At 51.2% G+C, this 16,804-nt stretch overlaps 1 protein-coding gene across 1 annotated transcript in view; it reads right to left on the reverse strand.

Annotated features, from left to right (window-relative positions):
* Window positions 1-511: 511 nt before the first annotated feature.
* LOC144733191 (E3 ubiquitin-protein ligase TRIM7-like) overlaps window positions 512-16,804 on the reverse strand; it is a 31,845-nt gene continuing 15,552 nt past the window's right edge. Inside the window, exons 7-13 of the mRNA XM_078614984.1 lie at window positions 11,524-11,676; window positions 11,134-11,465; window positions 10,799-10,894; window positions 7,729-7,962; window positions 6,884-6,906; window positions 2,604-2,707; window positions 512-1,699 (exon numbers count right to left, since the gene is read on the reverse strand). Of these exons, the coding sequence (XP_078471110.1) occupies window positions 1,149-1,699; window positions 2,604-2,707; window positions 6,884-6,906; window positions 7,729-7,962; window positions 10,799-10,894; window positions 11,134-11,465; window positions 11,524-11,676 (1,493 nt within the window). The 3' untranslated portion in view covers window positions 512-1,148. The remainder of the gene's footprint in view (window positions 1,700-2,603; window positions 2,708-6,883; window positions 6,907-7,728; window positions 7,963-10,798; window positions 10,895-11,133; window positions 11,466-11,523; window positions 11,677-16,804) is intronic.

The following is a 16,804-nucleotide window of genomic DNA, read 5'->3' on the forward strand; positions in this document are numbered from 1 at the left end:
TGAATATTTGGAGTTTGCAGTGTCTCTCTCCATTGAATAACACAAAAGACAATTCCCATTTTTGTCGGCAGTGGGAGGCGTATTCCCATGAATTTAAGGTTATGGCTGCATATACAAGTCTAAGTCAGAGAGCAGATAATTACAATATTTATCAAAACAAACCTTTATTATGAATAATATTGGTGGCAAAAGACCTCCTCCTACTACAAGGGGTGGTTTCTCACTCTCTATGCCCTGTAAAATAAAACTAGTTTGGGTTGGGGGTGAGGAGGGAGTCACTCGACCCCTGCTTATAACAAAAATTCCCACCCCTGGTTTATCGCCGAACGAGTGAGTGACAGCTAGGGGACGGCGCGCGTCACTCCGTAGCGTCACGTGACGCGTGTTCACAGCGCGCCCGCAGTGGAACTCCGCCCTTTCGGCGTTGAGCGCCACGCGGCGTGCGGTGCGGTGCGAGGGACGATAGGGTCAGAGAGAACCTTGGCTCCCCCCACTCCCCCCCACCCCCCACCAGTGCGCTAACCACTGCACCACCGCTCCACCCCACACTACACACATGCCCCTCTATACACTAAAGACAAAGATCGCCCGTGTAGCCATGAACAGACTGTTGGGGCAAATGCTGTAAGAAGCGAATAACAACTTTCAAGGCCGGCACTGTGGCACACAGGGGGTGCATGGGTGTCAAGCACCATGTCCAGAAATACACAAAGACAAAGACACACACAGACACAAAGACACAATAACAAGGACACGAAGAAAGGCATACACACACCAACCCACTCACCCAAAGACAAAATTCCCCCGTGCAGCCTTAACAGACTGTTGGGGCAAGTGATGTTCACGACTACCTAGGAAGGCTGGCACGGCCTTCCTAGGTGTTGGTGAACGGGTCATGGGCCTCCCCTGGGTCGACTCAGCGTCAAATAAGTTCCTGGTGCGGTGTGTAAACATCACCACTGGGGAGACAAAGGAAGCCACGCGTGCTGTTAGCCATCCAACCCTCGAGTGCCGTGTCGGCCTTCATATGTGCTCCCTACCAGCACTTGCCCCAACATTCTCTTAAGGCTACACGGGGGATCTGTGTCTTTGTGTGCACGAGTCTGTGCGTTGTGCCCGTTTCTCTGCGCTGCTCACACTCCGTGCTCTCAGGACGCACGACTCAGATCCAGAATCTTCACGGAATCACCATCATCACCATACACATACAGTCCAGGGTAGAGAGGTTGACTAAACGAGTGGTGAATGGAGTGCAGCAGCTCCATGGAGTCAGCGCAGTAAAACGACAGCAGCCCCGCCTCCCAGTTCAGGTGACACCCGACTCTCCGGGGAGGATCCCTCACCGGCACTGAAGTCTCCACACCACTATGCCACACATAGCAGCTGTTGTTAATTTTACATAAAACCCAGGATGAGTCGTTTTGTCCCAGGCTGCACTCGTCACCATGCCCTTCCCGTGCGATCGTCCTGTACGCGACTCCAACGTCCCAGTCCCCCGCCGCACTCCCCACGTCCACCTCCCAGTAGTGCTGACCGGACGAGAAGCTCTCGGAGCACAGGGCTTGTGTATAGTCATCAAAGCGGTGTGGGTGATCGGGGCGACCCTGGAAGACAGCGGTCAGCATCACCGTCCTGAGATCCGAGGAAATCTGGAGGTTGTTGTGGGCCGAGTTTGGGTCCAGAGTCGGTGAGCGTCCGTCTGCAGTAAAGATAATCACAGTACCCGTGTAACAACAGCACAACTATAACAATAGCACTCGTGCACAAACACGCACGTACATTACAATAGAGCAATTCATAATGAGCATTTTTATACAACGTTGTAATGCGTAGTTATCGGTGTGATAAGATGTGACGGGCACTTTGTCAATCCACTGCTGAATGAGGGCTGCCCTATACCGTGTGGGTCGTGGGGGATATTTGACCATGTTTCACCACGCCGGTCAACGCATGTTGGCGAAGACAGGTGGCACAGCTGTCGAGAGCACAGAAGTACAGTACAGCGGTGCGTTTGTCTGCACTGCCGTCTGCTGCCCACTACGTAGCCCCACCGCCTATAGCACCTGCTACGCACGGTGGTGGCCGCACGTGTGATCCCTACCCAGGCCCACCTCCTGCTGGGCTTTGTGAGATGCGAGGAGGTGGGGCGCACTGCGGGCGCTCTGTGCGGTAACGCCCGTGGGTGGCAGTGGATCGCAGCAGCAGCAGCAGCGTGGATATCAACACCACGTAGCATCTGTGTGTGTACAACAAATACAAAGATCTCCCATATAACCTTTCACAGACTGTAGGAGCAAGTGCTTTTAGTGTGCACACGAGGGGGTGAGTTGCCAGCACCACGTCAGGCCGCCTTTGTCTCACCAGTGGTGATGTTTACACACCACACCAGGTACTCATTTGAGGGTGAGTCGACCTACGGGAGGTCCAGGACCAGTCCAGATAACCCATCACTGGTGTTGGCCTTGAGCGGGATTCACACTCGGGACGCCAGGTTCGTAGCAAAGCTCACTAAGCACTACACTACCGCTCTGCAACATACATGTACAAGCACAATTACACACACAATAACAGATGCACACGTAGCAAGAGTCCGTGGAACTCACACATGAATGCCAGAAGGTTGACCACAGCTCCCTGCAGGGCGCTGATTGAGGCGATGTCTTCTTCACTGGGAGATGAGGGTGGCGATCCCTTCTGAGCGTCTCTCCTGTGAGACCAGAACCAGCAGTGACTCACACAGCCCGTGTCTTATACAGCACCAACACAAACAGCAGCATCACATACAGCATCATCACACACAGCAACATCACACAACCCGTGTTTTACACAGCATCATCTTGTAATGCGAGCGTAAATGGGATTTGCTGCTGGGCTCTGGCCCAATCACACGGCCCGGGGTATTGGGGGGCGGAGCCCGGTATGAGGGGCGTGTGGGAGGGGCCGCCGTTCACCTCAGCTCCAATGGGAAGCGAGTGGAATGGGGGTGGGGCCAGCAGGGCAGTATGGGAAGGCTGGATCTGACGATCCGGAAGGGGAGGAGTCAGGGTCACGTGGGGGAGAGGATATAAGTGGAAGAGATCGGGGGAGTTGCAGGAGTTAAGAAGCTGAGCCACGTTGGGTGGTGAGAGGAGATCCGTGCCATTGGCCACGTGGCCGAAGGACCTTCAGCACGCCGTCGGCCAGCGGTGTGCGGAGTGCGGGAGTGGAGGAGCTAACGAAGGAGCGTGCGTGGGCGCGCCCGAGGATACAATGGTCCCTTGTCAGGACCAACGGGGTGTGAGGAAGAGTAGAGGAGCTGACAAGGGAGCGCGTGGGGGGCAGCGCGCGAGACGACGCTGGTCCACGGACAGGACCGCAGGGTGCGGAGAAAGAACCCAATAAAAGACTAACAGAGACCAGCAGTGCCTGACGGAGTCTTTTATTACACTGAGGTCAGAAGTGCTTCGAGATGTCAAAACATCTCAAGAAAAATAATATACCTACGCCATCTTCAGAAGACGAAGAGGACCTTCCTCCAGTGGTGGCGGTTCTGACCATGGAGGGCGCGGGCGAAGCGGCGGCGAGTGACACGACAGGGGTACAAGATGTCGTAGCGGTGGTCGGGCCGTCTGCGTCAACGGGCGCCGAGGCCGGCTGGCAGCACGTGGCTGAACAGCTTGAATCGCTGCGGGCCGTTCTGCGAGATTTGGTCACCCTGGTCGCGCCAGCGACGATGCCAGGACAGCCACGCGTCGGGCCTCCACGCGGGGAACCTTCGGGTGGGGCCGAGCCATCCACCATTGGGGCCTCTACGAGGCTTCCCGCCCTTCCCGACACGCGGCAGGACGCCGCCATCTTGGGTGTGGTTACGACTGAACGGCGGGAAGCTGTCATCTTGTCACCGCCACGTGGGGCGCCTGCTTCGGATGACAGCAGCTCGGGGTCTCGCAGCCACCGCCTGACGATGATTAAAGAATTCACAGTTGGAGGAGATTGGAGCGCATTCGCTTGGCGTTTTGAGTCGGCTGTCCGATCCGCCAAGTGGACGGATGCGGAGGCCTTGGAGGTTTTGCCGATGCTCCTGGACGACAAGTCTTTGAAATTCTTCCGCTCCATCGCGGCCGCGAAGAAGGCGACGCTGAAAGGGGCATTCGACGAGATGGCGGAAGCGTACGAGCCTCCGGACGATGCACATAGCAGATTTGTCCAGAGGCAACGGGCGCCGAAGGAATCGCCTGTGGCCTTCCGGGGTGCTGTGATTGCGCTGGCCATGGCCGCGTATCCCGAGACCGAGCCCGACTTGTTGGAGCCCTTGATACTGGGTAAGATGTTGGAGCTGTCCAAGGACCTGGGCATTCCACTGCCTGTGTGCGGCCACGAGCAGCTGACCTCCCGGATGGCTGCCAAGTGCCTCGACACGCAGTTCAACTTGTGCTGTTGGGCGCAGATGACTGCCTGGACGGGGAGCCCGACCGTGGAGGGTGACGCCGTCGGGTGGACACCGTCGAAGGCCGTCTTCGTCCCGGACGAGAGGGGGCCTGGTGATCTCACTGCGGCAGCGGCCCAGTGGGTTCCTCGAGGGGGACTGGTGTCGCGCTCCGGGCCACCGCCGACGGATCGCCGGGACGCCGAGGGAGCCGGGCGGCAGGCCGACTTAGCGTGTTACCGCTGTGGACGTCTTGGATATTTCGCGCGTGACTGCCGGAGTCGCCCTCATCCGCCTCTTCGCCCGGAGTCCCCGACCAGGGATGCGCCATCAACGCCGGAGACTCAATCATGTCAGACGGCCCGGCGGTGATCCTGCCGGACATATGGATTCCTGCACCGGGTGGGCCTACCACGGCGACGGGGACACTTGGCCCCGCTGCCCCTCCAACCCTGCCGCGGTTGCAGTTGCAGGGGGCCCCGATTACGGACCTCTCTGGGGAACGGGGTGCTGGGACGGACAGGCTTCCACCAGCTGCGGATGGTTCCGGTTCCGCCGCTCCTAAAACCCTGTCGGGACTGCGACCTTCGAGGGTACCACCTCTTGTGAAGGACGGGCCGGCGACCCGCACTTATTCCAAATCCCTTCCCTTTCGTTAATTGTGTTGTCGTTGTACTCTCCATTGTGTCTGGTGTGATTCCTGATTGTGATGCCGTCGCTCGCATTATTTTATCCTATTGCAGCCAGGACGGCTGGCTTTTTCATCAGGGGGGGGTCATGTAATGCGAGTGTAGTAAATGGGGTTTGCTGCTGGGGCTCTGGCTCAATCACATGGCCCGGAGTATTTGGGGACAGAGCCCTGTATCGGAGGCATGTGGGAGGGGCCGCCGTTCACCTCGGCTCCAATGGGAAGCGAGTAGAATGGGGGTGGAGCCAGCAGGGCAGTATGGGAAGGCCGGATCTGACGATCCGGAAGGGGAGGAGTCAGGGTCACGTGGGGGAGAGGATATAAGTGGGAGCCCGGAAGAGATCGGGGGAGTTGCGGGAGTTAAGAGACTGAGCCACGTTGGGTGGTGAGAGGAGATCCGCGCCATCGGCCACGTGGCCGAAGGACCTTCAGCACCCCGTCGGCCAGCGGTGTGCGGAGTGCGGGAGTGGAGGAGCTAATGGAGGAGCGTGCGCGGGCACGCGCGAGGAGACGCTGGTCCCTTGTCAGGACCAGCGGGATGTGAGGAAGAGTAAAGGAGCTGCCAAGGGAGCACGTGCGGGGCAGCGTGCGAGACGACGCTGGTCCGCGGACAGGACCGCAGGGTGCGGAGAAAGAACCCAATAAAAGACTAACGGAGACCAGCAGTGCCTGACGGAGTCTTTTATTACAATCTTATGAAACAGAAGAATAAGTTTTTTCCCTTTTCTGGCAAAAAACTAGGTGCTCTGATGTTCAAATACCAAATAGATACCTTTTGTAAGAAATCAGATCTGCATTAACCACACCTACTTGTGGTGAACATGCAAACAAACATGATCTGATAATTATATATGATGCAATGTCTTTGAAACTGATCGGCCTAGAACAGAGACGGCCTTCTTTATGGCCGAGTCTCACCAGTGTAAGACCAGAGAACGCCAAAAGGCGAACAGTGAACATGTTTGTTTGTAGGTTCATCACAAGTACCTGTGGTGAATGTAGACTTGATTCCTTGTCAAAGGTATCTATTGCTGTTTTAACATCTTAACACCTGTTTAATTGCCAGAAAGGGTAAAACCTATTCTTATTTTTCATACTTTGATACTGGCAAAAAGGTCCCATAATACACTATCATCTCACACAGCATCATACCACACATTATCATCATTACGCACAACATCATCACCCAGCATCAACATACACCATCACTCACAGGATCATACCCCACATCATCATCATCACACACATCATCATCACGAAGCCCATGTCCCACACACGACGTCACCCCGTGTCGATTTAAAGCTTTCGTGACTGCAGGGATTCATCTTTTTGGTTTTTTCGGTAAAGTCACGTAGAAGGGATATAATAAAATAATAAAAAATAAATCATAATAAAATACAATTCTCACGACGTTTTCGGCCACAACGCAAGCAGCCGTCCTCAGGTGAAGAACATTTCACAAGTAATGACTAATCCCATATCTGCATTTACCATAAATATGCTAAATTCCTCTGTTGATATGCAAATTCCTTTGTCAAGGCACCCTCCTCCTCTAACCCAGCTTAAATATACGCTGCTAAGCTTGGTGGTGTTCATTCAGACGCTGTCTTTCCGACAGCCCTGTTCTTCACCTGAGAACGGCTGCTTGCGTTGTGGCCGGAATGTCGTGAGAATTGTATTTTATTATATTTTATTTTTATTATTTTATTATTTCCCTTCTACGTGACTTTACCGAAAGAACCAAGAAGGTCACCCTGTGTGTTAATCTGTGTGACTTCATGAGTTCATACCGGGTTGTCTCCATCAGGTGAATCTGCAGGAGTCAGACACAGGGGGCGCGAGTCAGTTCACCTCCAGCCACGTTAACCACACGGTGACTGGTAGACGCGATGATCTGGGCTGCGCTCAGCCATTCGCAAATCCCAGTGTTGTTGGTTGTCAACAAGACAAAGCCGCGGACTCGTTCGGACTCGATGGTTCTCATCAGCAAGGTGTGGCCTCCCAAACCGTTGCCACTCGGTACCTGATGTCATGGGCAAGAGGAGTCCGTGGCACTCAATATCGCAGTGATTGTGAACCAACATTCAAAATAAATACGCACTGTGAGGGTGAATTACACCCAGAGCGTCGCGTTAGCAGAGTCGATAGTTGAACAGGGTGGACATTTGTTGAAGCAGGCAATCTCCACATTGGACTCGTCAGCAGTCAGTGCTGAAAAAACGCCCCGTGGAATTCCTGAAGTTAAAAGCACTTCTATTTTCAGCGTAACCTTTGGTTATATGAATAATTAAAATATAGTGTCAAGTAGCCTAAGTCTGTTGTATATTATAGGACTATACCGTTACAGTTTTAAATGACAACGTCTGCATACATTACCAACCAATTAACTCGAGGGTTAGTCGTTCATTTATTAATTGGAATTTCAGCAGTAATTTATATTTGTATCAGGATATACAAATCCACGTTGGTGGACTTCATTCTCAATTTAATTTCAGAACACATGGGCTATACATTGTATTGACAATGCAAGATGCGTTATCCTGTGCATTGAGTTGCATCGCATGTGCTGCGTTTTAAAAAATGCAGCGAATATACACGAAATGGGGCACTCGCCCTGGCTCTGTGAGTGTTCTACCTGCAGGAACGTGAGCAAGTCCCTCTCCTCCTGCAGAGCGTGCAGGCGCGTGGCTGCTGCCTGGAGGTCGCTGATCTCGCGCTCGTAATGAGCGATGTTCTCCTCGATCTGGGACAGCAGCTCACGTCCCTTCATGTCCACGTGGTTCAGAGCTGCCCTCTCGTCCTCATCTAGCGTCGCCCTCATGTGGGTGAACTCGCCTGAGATGCGAGCCTTGGTCTGGGCCATGGAATCCTGCAAGGAGCGTGCGATAGATTCTATCAACTTATATACCATTCTGTAAAGACCAAAGTCACATTGTTTTCTGGATACTCAAACCTAGTTTTCCCTGCCTCGACATTGTCGTTGGACTCTCATTGAACAGGTCAATAACTTAAAGTATCTAGGTGTTATCTTGTTCTTCACATTGATCATATGACCAGTAATGATATAGTCCAAACTGCCATCCTCCCCATCTTTGACTCCTGTAAAATCATCGACCGCCTAGCCTCTTGTTCCGTTATACCACCTGGCCGCCCACTTTGACCTTGATGCCTCTGTATCACCTCTAATTTGTACCCCCTGGATACCTTCATCCTTAACGTCCTTTTGAACAAAACTGCCAAATATGTGTAAAAACAGTACAGGGGACTAGCGGTCACAGGGGGTAATGACAGGGGAATTAGCAAAGGAAGAGACTTTAGGGCCACAAAGGGTAATGACAGGTTAATTGACATAGTGGGCACAGGGGGTAATGACAGGGGAATTAGCATGGCAAGAGACTAGGGGCCACAGGGGGTAATGGCGGGTTTATGGACAGACAGGGAAACGATATCAGGTCTACGAGAATGATCTAGAATAGGGGCTGTGGCCAAGTGATAGAAGGGAGCGGGTGTGGATCAGGGGCTGAGAACCATCGAGAAGGTTCTAGAGAAGGGGCATGGCCAAGGGTAAAGGGATGGCCACGCTGGGGATAAAAGGGGTCGAGAGGAGATGCTCGAGGCTGCTGTTGGAGTCGGGGTCTTCGCCTGTCACGTGAACGTGTCGTCAATAAATATCATCACAAGAGCAATGTCTCCTGGAGTGGTTACATATGTAAGGACCTTAAAACTCCGCAAATTCTCAGTCACAACTTCAAAATTATTTCGCTATTCATTAAAAAAAATCCATCATTAAAACTTCCATGCTGCTGCTACTACCTCACATTACTGGAATGTACTTGCCTCTCACCCTAGGCTGGGCTTCCTCCCCACCCTCCAAACGATTAGAGAGCTGCATGATGAGTGAGATATGAACCAGTTCTGGATTTTACCTTCAGCAATTCGCACTGATCCGCACCACTAAGTATGACCAACGAGCCTCAATGATCAACACAATGTGGGGAAGCCTTCATCCAAAAGTGTATTGGTGAGGATCTGTAAATTATTTACAAAATACATAAGCACACAAGTCGCCTTCCTCATAGACCTGTCTCTCCACATCAACAATAAACGGATTTTGTACACAATCTATTGGCCCGACGGCCTTTTGGGATTTATCATTCTAGCATAACTGTATTCATTCAGTGCAAACAAACTACGGACAGATTTTGGCATGCAGTGTCTCATCAGCAGAGTCAGACTCGCTTGAATCAATGCAGGTGAACTGCTAGATGTTATAGAGAAGAACCCTCTATGATATGAATCTTAGTCAGACGAATAATTATTTGATGCATAAAAAATTCCAGTGTTTCCTCTACAGAATCAATGCTGCTAAAATGATGCACTCCCATAAGACTGTGGAGCGGATGGGATGTTTATTAAGTTATGTATTAGGTGAAGAGACAGATGTGTAACAAAATTACGTCTTCTTGGTTCTTTCGGTAAAGTCATGTAGACAGAGTCTGTCTGTCTCTCGACAGACCTGTTCTCCACCTGAAGACGGCTGCTTGCGTTGTGGCCGAAACGTCGTAAGAATTATTTTATTATGTTTTATTTGTATTATTTTATTATTTTCCTTCTACGTGACTTTACCGAAAGCACCAAGAAGATGAATCCCTGCAGTCACGAACGCTTTAAATTGAAATTATTTCTGTTTATTTTATTTTATAGTTATATTCTCCACGAGTCTAATGATTATGTTTGTGTTGTGTATTATATAATTTGGCATCTAACTAGGACCCATATCATTACAAAAGGGTCCTTGCCTATAAACATAGGGCAGTACATCAGCCTTACTTCAAGCAAGACTGACTCTGATACCGATACACTGGGTGTGGAAATTAGTCGAGAGTTTGCTTTTTACCGAATCAATACCTTTGAAACGATGTACTGCCACGTCGTGGGGCTGATGGGATGTGTAAATTTTTTCTCATGACTTTTATAGAGGCAGATAAATGATGGAGAGGTTTTATCTACAAATATGTTTTTGTTACTAATATTCTCCACGTTCTTTTGTAAATTATGAATATCACCCGCTGATCTATGCCCTGCATTACAATGGATACTTCTGCATGCAAAAACACAAACAGACTCATAGCAATATTGTTTAAGATATATCAAAAGTAGACACAATTACGTAATTATCCCTACCAATAAAATGTAGGCACTAAGATGTATTACTTTTAACATCATTATTCGTGCAAATTCAATTTAAAAAGTTTTAAATAGTCATAGACTCTATGTTATGTCTGCTTGAGAGTTGGGTGCGTGTCATGAGAGCAACATTTTTTCCAGCGTTCCCTACACGCTCTTGATGCCCCATCTCTAGCATTTAACAGTCGATTTACTTCTATTTCATTTTCACTCGTTTAATTTCTAGTTTTTAATTCAATTCAGTCGTTGCTCCATACTGCATTATTTTATCTCACGCATTGCAAGCCATTGGAGTTAATCTGCGAAGTGCTGTGCAGTCTCACGAGATATGAACTTTTTTACAAAAACGTTGCATTTTTTTATAATTTATATTTCAAGCACCCATAGCCATGATAATGCAATATCCTGCACAGCTATTACACACTGACTCAAGACTAACAAAGTTCACTTGAATCTACGGAGTTGTCCTCACAGGGAGAGAGTCACAGACTCCACGCAGGGTGGAGGTCACAGGGTACCTGCACGTCCTTGCGAGTGGCCTCCATCCGTCCCAGGGACGCCTCGGCCTTCTTTCTCTTCTCTTCCACCGCTCGCGTCTCCTCTCCGACTCCACTCTGTAACAGACGATTCCACCAGAGGAGACTCAACTTCCTATGCCGGTTCTCTCTCAGCCCCACTCCATACGGAGCCCTCCACAGTGATCGTTCTATAACTGCCCACCAGAAAAGAGTCCAAGGAAGTCAGCTTTAAAGGAAAAAGAGCGTGGAGAGAGAATCATCCCATCGAGATGGTTTGATTTAATGAAATGGGCTCAGGTCATGAGTTGCTCCAACTCAACCCACGCGGGCCTCACCTTCCGTGTCTGATGCTCATCCTCCAGTGTGATGAACTTATGACCCGTGTGGTGTCCTTCGATGGTGCAGTCCCTGCACACGAGGCTGAGGTCTTGCTTGCAGAAGAACTTGAGCTCCTCTTTGTGCCTCTTGCACTTGCGTTCTTCAGGGTTCACATCTGGTGAAACCAGGACGTGGTCCTTCAACTTCACTCTCTCCAGGTGAGGCACGAGGTGCTCCTTGCAGAAGGACATCTCACACTTGAGGCAAGTCTTCACTGCAGGCGTCTTGCCTTCTGGGCAGTGGTCACAGAAAACAACAGCAGCCATGGTCTTAATCACTCGCAGCTGCTCTGAGGTTGGCGAGTGTCACGTTCCTGGTCAGCTGGGGTCGTCGAGGGAAGGTCTTGCGGCACTGCGGGCAGCAGTAGGAGTCTGTCTCCTTCCAGGCGTCCTTCAGGCACTGGAGGCAAAACGAGTGGCCGCAGCTCAGCGTGGAGGGGCAGTCAAACGTGTCCAGGCAGATGGAGCAGCTCAACTCACGGTCCACGTTCTCAGAGGGAGCTGCGCTCGCCATTAATCGAGAATGCACCCAAAGTTAGTCGCTCCCTGTCGCTCGGAAAATATATATTTTAACAAAAATAGGTTCATGTTAATAATCTCTTGAGATGTTGAAAATCATTGACGAGGTGTGTTCTGTGCGCAGCTCACACGGCAGAGGCGAGCAAGGAAATGAACTTGACTTCACCTGCAGTTAAGTTTTAAATACCTTGAGACGCACCCTGCAATGTTCCACACGGCTGCCAGGCTCACCTGTGTAGACTTCGCGTTCCAGTCACGCACTGTGTTGGCTAAAACTGCTTTTTGTGTTTAGATAGTTGTTCTTCCCCTGCACTTCCGACACAGACAAGAAACAAGGATGTAAATTACTTTACACGGGGTTACAAACCTCACGAGGCACCCTAAGGAATGTGCTCAGACGTTTAAAGAATGTAAAAACAAGCCCTGCATCACACAAACCTGTATAGATGTACCTGTAGATTCGCGTCGTTGGCCTTAACCAGTGCCAACAATGGACTTTGTAAGAACATGATCACTATCGTGAAAATAACACATCCTGAGATCCGAGGAAATCTGGAGGTTGTTGTAGGCCGAGTTTGGGTCCAGAGTCGGCGAGTGTCCGTCTGCAGTAACGATAATCACAGTAGCCGTGTAACAACAGCACAACTATAACAATGTCACTCGTGAACTAACACGCACGTACATTACAATAGAGAAATTCATAATAAGTATTATTGTACAACGTTGTAATGCGTAGTTCTCGGAGTGATGACATGTAACGGGCACTTTGTCAATTCACTGCTGGATGAGGGCCTCCCTACACTGTGCGGGTCGTGGGAAATATTTGACTATACTTCACCACGCTGGTCACTGCACGTTGGTGAAGGCAGGCGGCATAGCTGACGTGAGCACAGAAGTACAGTACAGCGATGCATTTGTCTGCCCTGCCATCTGCTGCCCGCCACGTAACCCCGCAGCCTATAGCACCTGCTACGCACGGTGGTGGCCACCCATGCGAGCCCTACCCAGGCCCAACCTCTGCGAGATGCGAGGAGGTGGGGCGCTCTGTGCGGTAGTGCCCGTGGGTGGCAGTGGATCGCAGCAGCAGCGTGGATATCAAAACTGCCGTAGCGTCTCTGTGTGTGTACAACAAATACAAAGATCTCCCACGTAACCTTTCACAGACTGTAGGAGCAAGTGCTTTCAGTGAGCACCTGTGAAGGGCGGCACGGCACACGAGGGGGTGGGGTTGGCCAACACCATGCCCGGCCGCCTTTGTCTCCCCTGTGGGGAGGTTTGCACACTTCACCAGCTACTCATTCGAGGCAGAGTTAACCCAGAGGAGGCCCATGACCGGTTGAGATAACACTATGCAATACATTTTTTGTTCCTGGGTAGTAAGTGTAAAACAAGTTAGTGTTCATCTTGTGCATTTCTAATTTGCCCCCCAGGCAGCATAACAAAAGGATGCTTAATCTGAGCTTTCTTATCTACTTCCGCCCCCTGCATCACAAAGCTTCAGTTTGAGCTCCATGCGTTGCCTCCCAACGCCCTCCCCGTTCTTCATATCGTGGTTTCCCAGTCCACAGCCCGCCAACACACTCACCATGGCCCCTCCCCTCCCTCCATCCCCCACGACTATATAATTCCTCGTCACAGCCATCTCTTAGACACACTTAAGCGGTTGTGCCTTCGCTACGTTGTCCCCACCTGAAGAAAGACGCTTGTGTTGCGCCCAAAACGTCGTGATTTAATTTAGTTGTTTTCATTTATTTTATTTTTTTGCCTACGTGACATTACCGAAAAAAAAACAAAGAGTACTCGTGTGTGTGTGTGATAGTTTAGTGATGTACACTCGTTTGTGTGTGTGATAGTGTAGTGATGTACATTCTTGTCTGTGTGGTAGTATAGGGATGTACACTCGTGTGTGTGTGTGTGTGTGATAGTGGAGTGATGTACACTCGTCTGTGTGTGTGATAGTGTAGTGATGTACACTCGTGTGTGTGTGATAGTGTAGTGATGTACACTCGTGTGTGTGTGTGTGTGTGTTAGTGTCGTGATGTACACTCGTGTGTGTGTGTGATAGTGTAGTGATGTACACTCGTGTGTGTGTGATAGTGTAGTGATGTACATTCGTGTGTGTGTGATAGTGTAGTGATGTACACTCGTGTGTGTGTGTGTGATAGTGTAGTGATGTACACTCGTGTGTGTGTGATAGTGTAGTGATGTACACTCCTGTGTGTGTGTGTGATAGTGTAGTGATGTACACTCGTGTGTGTGTGATGGTGTAGTGATGTACACGTGTGTGTGTGTGTGATAGTGTAGTGATGGATAATTACCAACACGCTCTTCCGGCATCGGCGCATCCACACAACATCATGAATGTGTAGTGCCATAAGAGGGGAGGGGCTGCTGGGGGCTCTGTGATCCTAGGCAGATAAGCCCTCGGCGCCAGGCGCTAGGATCCCAGGCACCCCAGACAGTTAAGCCCCTTGGCGCCACCAACGGGGGGGGGGCTGTGCGTGCTCTGTGGGATATCTGGGGGCGCACACAACCCCACCCCTCGTTGTGGACGAGGCATAAAAGGGCAGCTCCCTGGCCGATCGGGGCCAGTCGCAGCTCAAGACCCAAGACCCGCCAGCCAGCCAGCTTAGGACCCTGGACCCCCTCGTCCCGCTTGTCCTTGTAAGGGCCGAGACGCTGTGAGGGCCAGTGGTGGGACTCTGGGACTCCCGGCTCTACGTCCTTGTAAGGGCGAGTTCCGAGGAAGCCAGAGTCCAGACCAGCACCTTAGCTGGGTCGGGTCAGGTAGCCTCCCCTAGGGAAATTGTAGCCGGAGGACCCCAGAGCGTAGCCAAAGTAGTGTATCTAGGTTGTGCACCTAGGCTGTGTACCTAGGCTGTAACAGAGTATCAGGACTGTTGGAGTGTTGTATTGTAATAAAGAAGTTACCTCTACAAGTGTCTCCGGAACCCATTACAGATGCATGCCGGGTCCAAGCAAGAACATTTGCTGGACTACATAGTGATGAACCAGCGGATGCGAGCCCATATCCTTGACACCAGGACCTACCGTGGAGCTGATCTGCCCTCTGACCATCGACTAGTCATCTGTAAGATGCGCCTGCTATTCTTCCACGGTCATTGAACCGTGCAAATCCAGCAGGCTGCCTTTGTTTCCGCTTTGCTGCTGTTTGCGAGACGTACTAGGTACTCATTGAGGCGGAATCGACCTAGGAGAGGTCCAGAATTGGTTCTGAACTGATGCAAGCCATGGCTGTGAATAGCCTGTAGGTGACCATGTTTGTATCTCAGTGTACAAACCATCCAATCTTCACTGAACATCCGTATTCGCTCTTGCTCATCCATATGTAGTGTGGTGAAGTACGTGACACACACTGTTGGCGAAGTACAACCGAGGACAAACACGTGCGCGTGTGCAATATGAGGTTGCACGAGCAAACCGCCACCTAATTTGGGAGAGAAGCTGGTGCAGACCAGGTCGGCCCGGGGTTGCACGCTGACACCGGAGGTGTTGCCAGGGAGACGTGCGATAAGGGGTGATTGATGGCTTGGCAGGCGCCAGCCTGTCTGGCCCTAAAGAGACACAAGGGAGGAGCTGGACAATTGGAAGGGGGATATAAGGACACGCTTGAGAGTGGAGCGGGAGTTCGTGTTGCTGGGGACCAGAGAGAGAAGACGTCTCGCCACTGCCGCTAAATACGGGAATGGACCTCAACCCTCACGAGTCGCCGGGCGGGTGATGGTTAATCCCCCCACCCGGGACGGACGAGTGAGTGGGTCTGAGGGAACGTAGGCGAGGGCAGCGGTGGAGTAGGAGAAACTGTGTGAGCGCCGCTGTGTGCAAGTCTCTGTGTGAGAGCCGCTGTGTGCGAAGCCTTGAGTGCGGAGCTGTTTAGAGCGAGAGCTGCTGTGTGCAGGTTAGTGAGGTGTAACAAAATAAGAGTGGGAAATGGTTAACAGAAGTGGTCGTACAGATAGCGATAGTAGCGCCTACAACTGGTGCGGAAATAGGTTAATAAAGTGTAAGCAGGTGACTTGTTACAACGTGTCAGTCTGAGTGATTTTACAAGACACTACACATACATCCATACACCTCCAACTAGCACGGTTGGCTACTTACGGTGTGAAAGAGGTTCAACATTCATCCATACAGAAGCATACAAAGATACCCATGTATGTTCTTAACAGACTTTTTGGGTAAGTGCTGTAAGCAAGCACACATGAAGGCTGGCATGGTACACGAGGAGGTGGGTGGCCAGCTCCACACCCGGCCGTCTCTGTCTCCCCAGTGGTGATGTTTACTACACACCACCCCAGGTACTCATTTGAGGCTGCGTCGACCTAGAGAAGGCCCAGGACAGGTTCAGATAATGCATCACTGGTGTTGGCTGTGAGCAAGAATCGAACTGGGGTAGCTGGATTTGTAGCAGAGCATGCTAACCACTACACCACAGCTCTGCAACATGTTTAGTGATGTTAAATGGATCACTACAGCGGAGTAGTGCTAAGTGCTGTAAGACAAGGCAATAAGGGCGCAGAGGCTCGCACACCGTGCAGTACCATACAGTGGGTCACTAGGGGCGTGCAACTGGGTGCTAGCAGAAAGAGGAAAGTGAGTCCTACCGACAGGGCAACGTTGGCGACTACGTGCATGTAGATGGCAGCTATTTTTGACTTGCCGTCCAACGTGCAACATAAGTTTGCCATGCGGAGACGGGGGGAGGTCGAGATGCCCCTCGCCTTCCGCAGCACGCTAATGTCGCTGGGCCAAGCTGCATACCCTAAGATGGACCATGCGGGGTTGGACTCCCTGGTATTGGAAAGGTTGTTGGCGTTGGCACGAGAAATGGAGATTTATTTGCCCGTCACAGAAGATGATGACTTGACATTCATCAGGGTAGCGTGCTGCATCCAGGCGCATTGTAATCTGTGGCGGCAAGTCGGGATAGACGCATGCGCTGAACAGTCGGGGGTGATCGAGAAGCCAGAGGAGAAGGAGCTCCCTCTGGTCTCCGTATTGCTGGTGGAGAGTCAGTGGTTGGTGACCGATGTGGAATGGTGGCAGGAGCAGAAACAGCCAGGGAAGTTCGCCTCTTCCACGTGGAAGA

Source organism: Lampetra planeri, chromosome 45 (assembly GCF_965212315.1).
Source record: "Lampetra planeri chromosome 45, kcLamPlan1.2.h2, whole genome shotgun sequence".
NCBI classification, from domain to species: domain Eukaryota; kingdom Metazoa; phylum Chordata; class Hyperoartia; order Petromyzontiformes; family Petromyzontidae; genus Lampetra; species Lampetra planeri.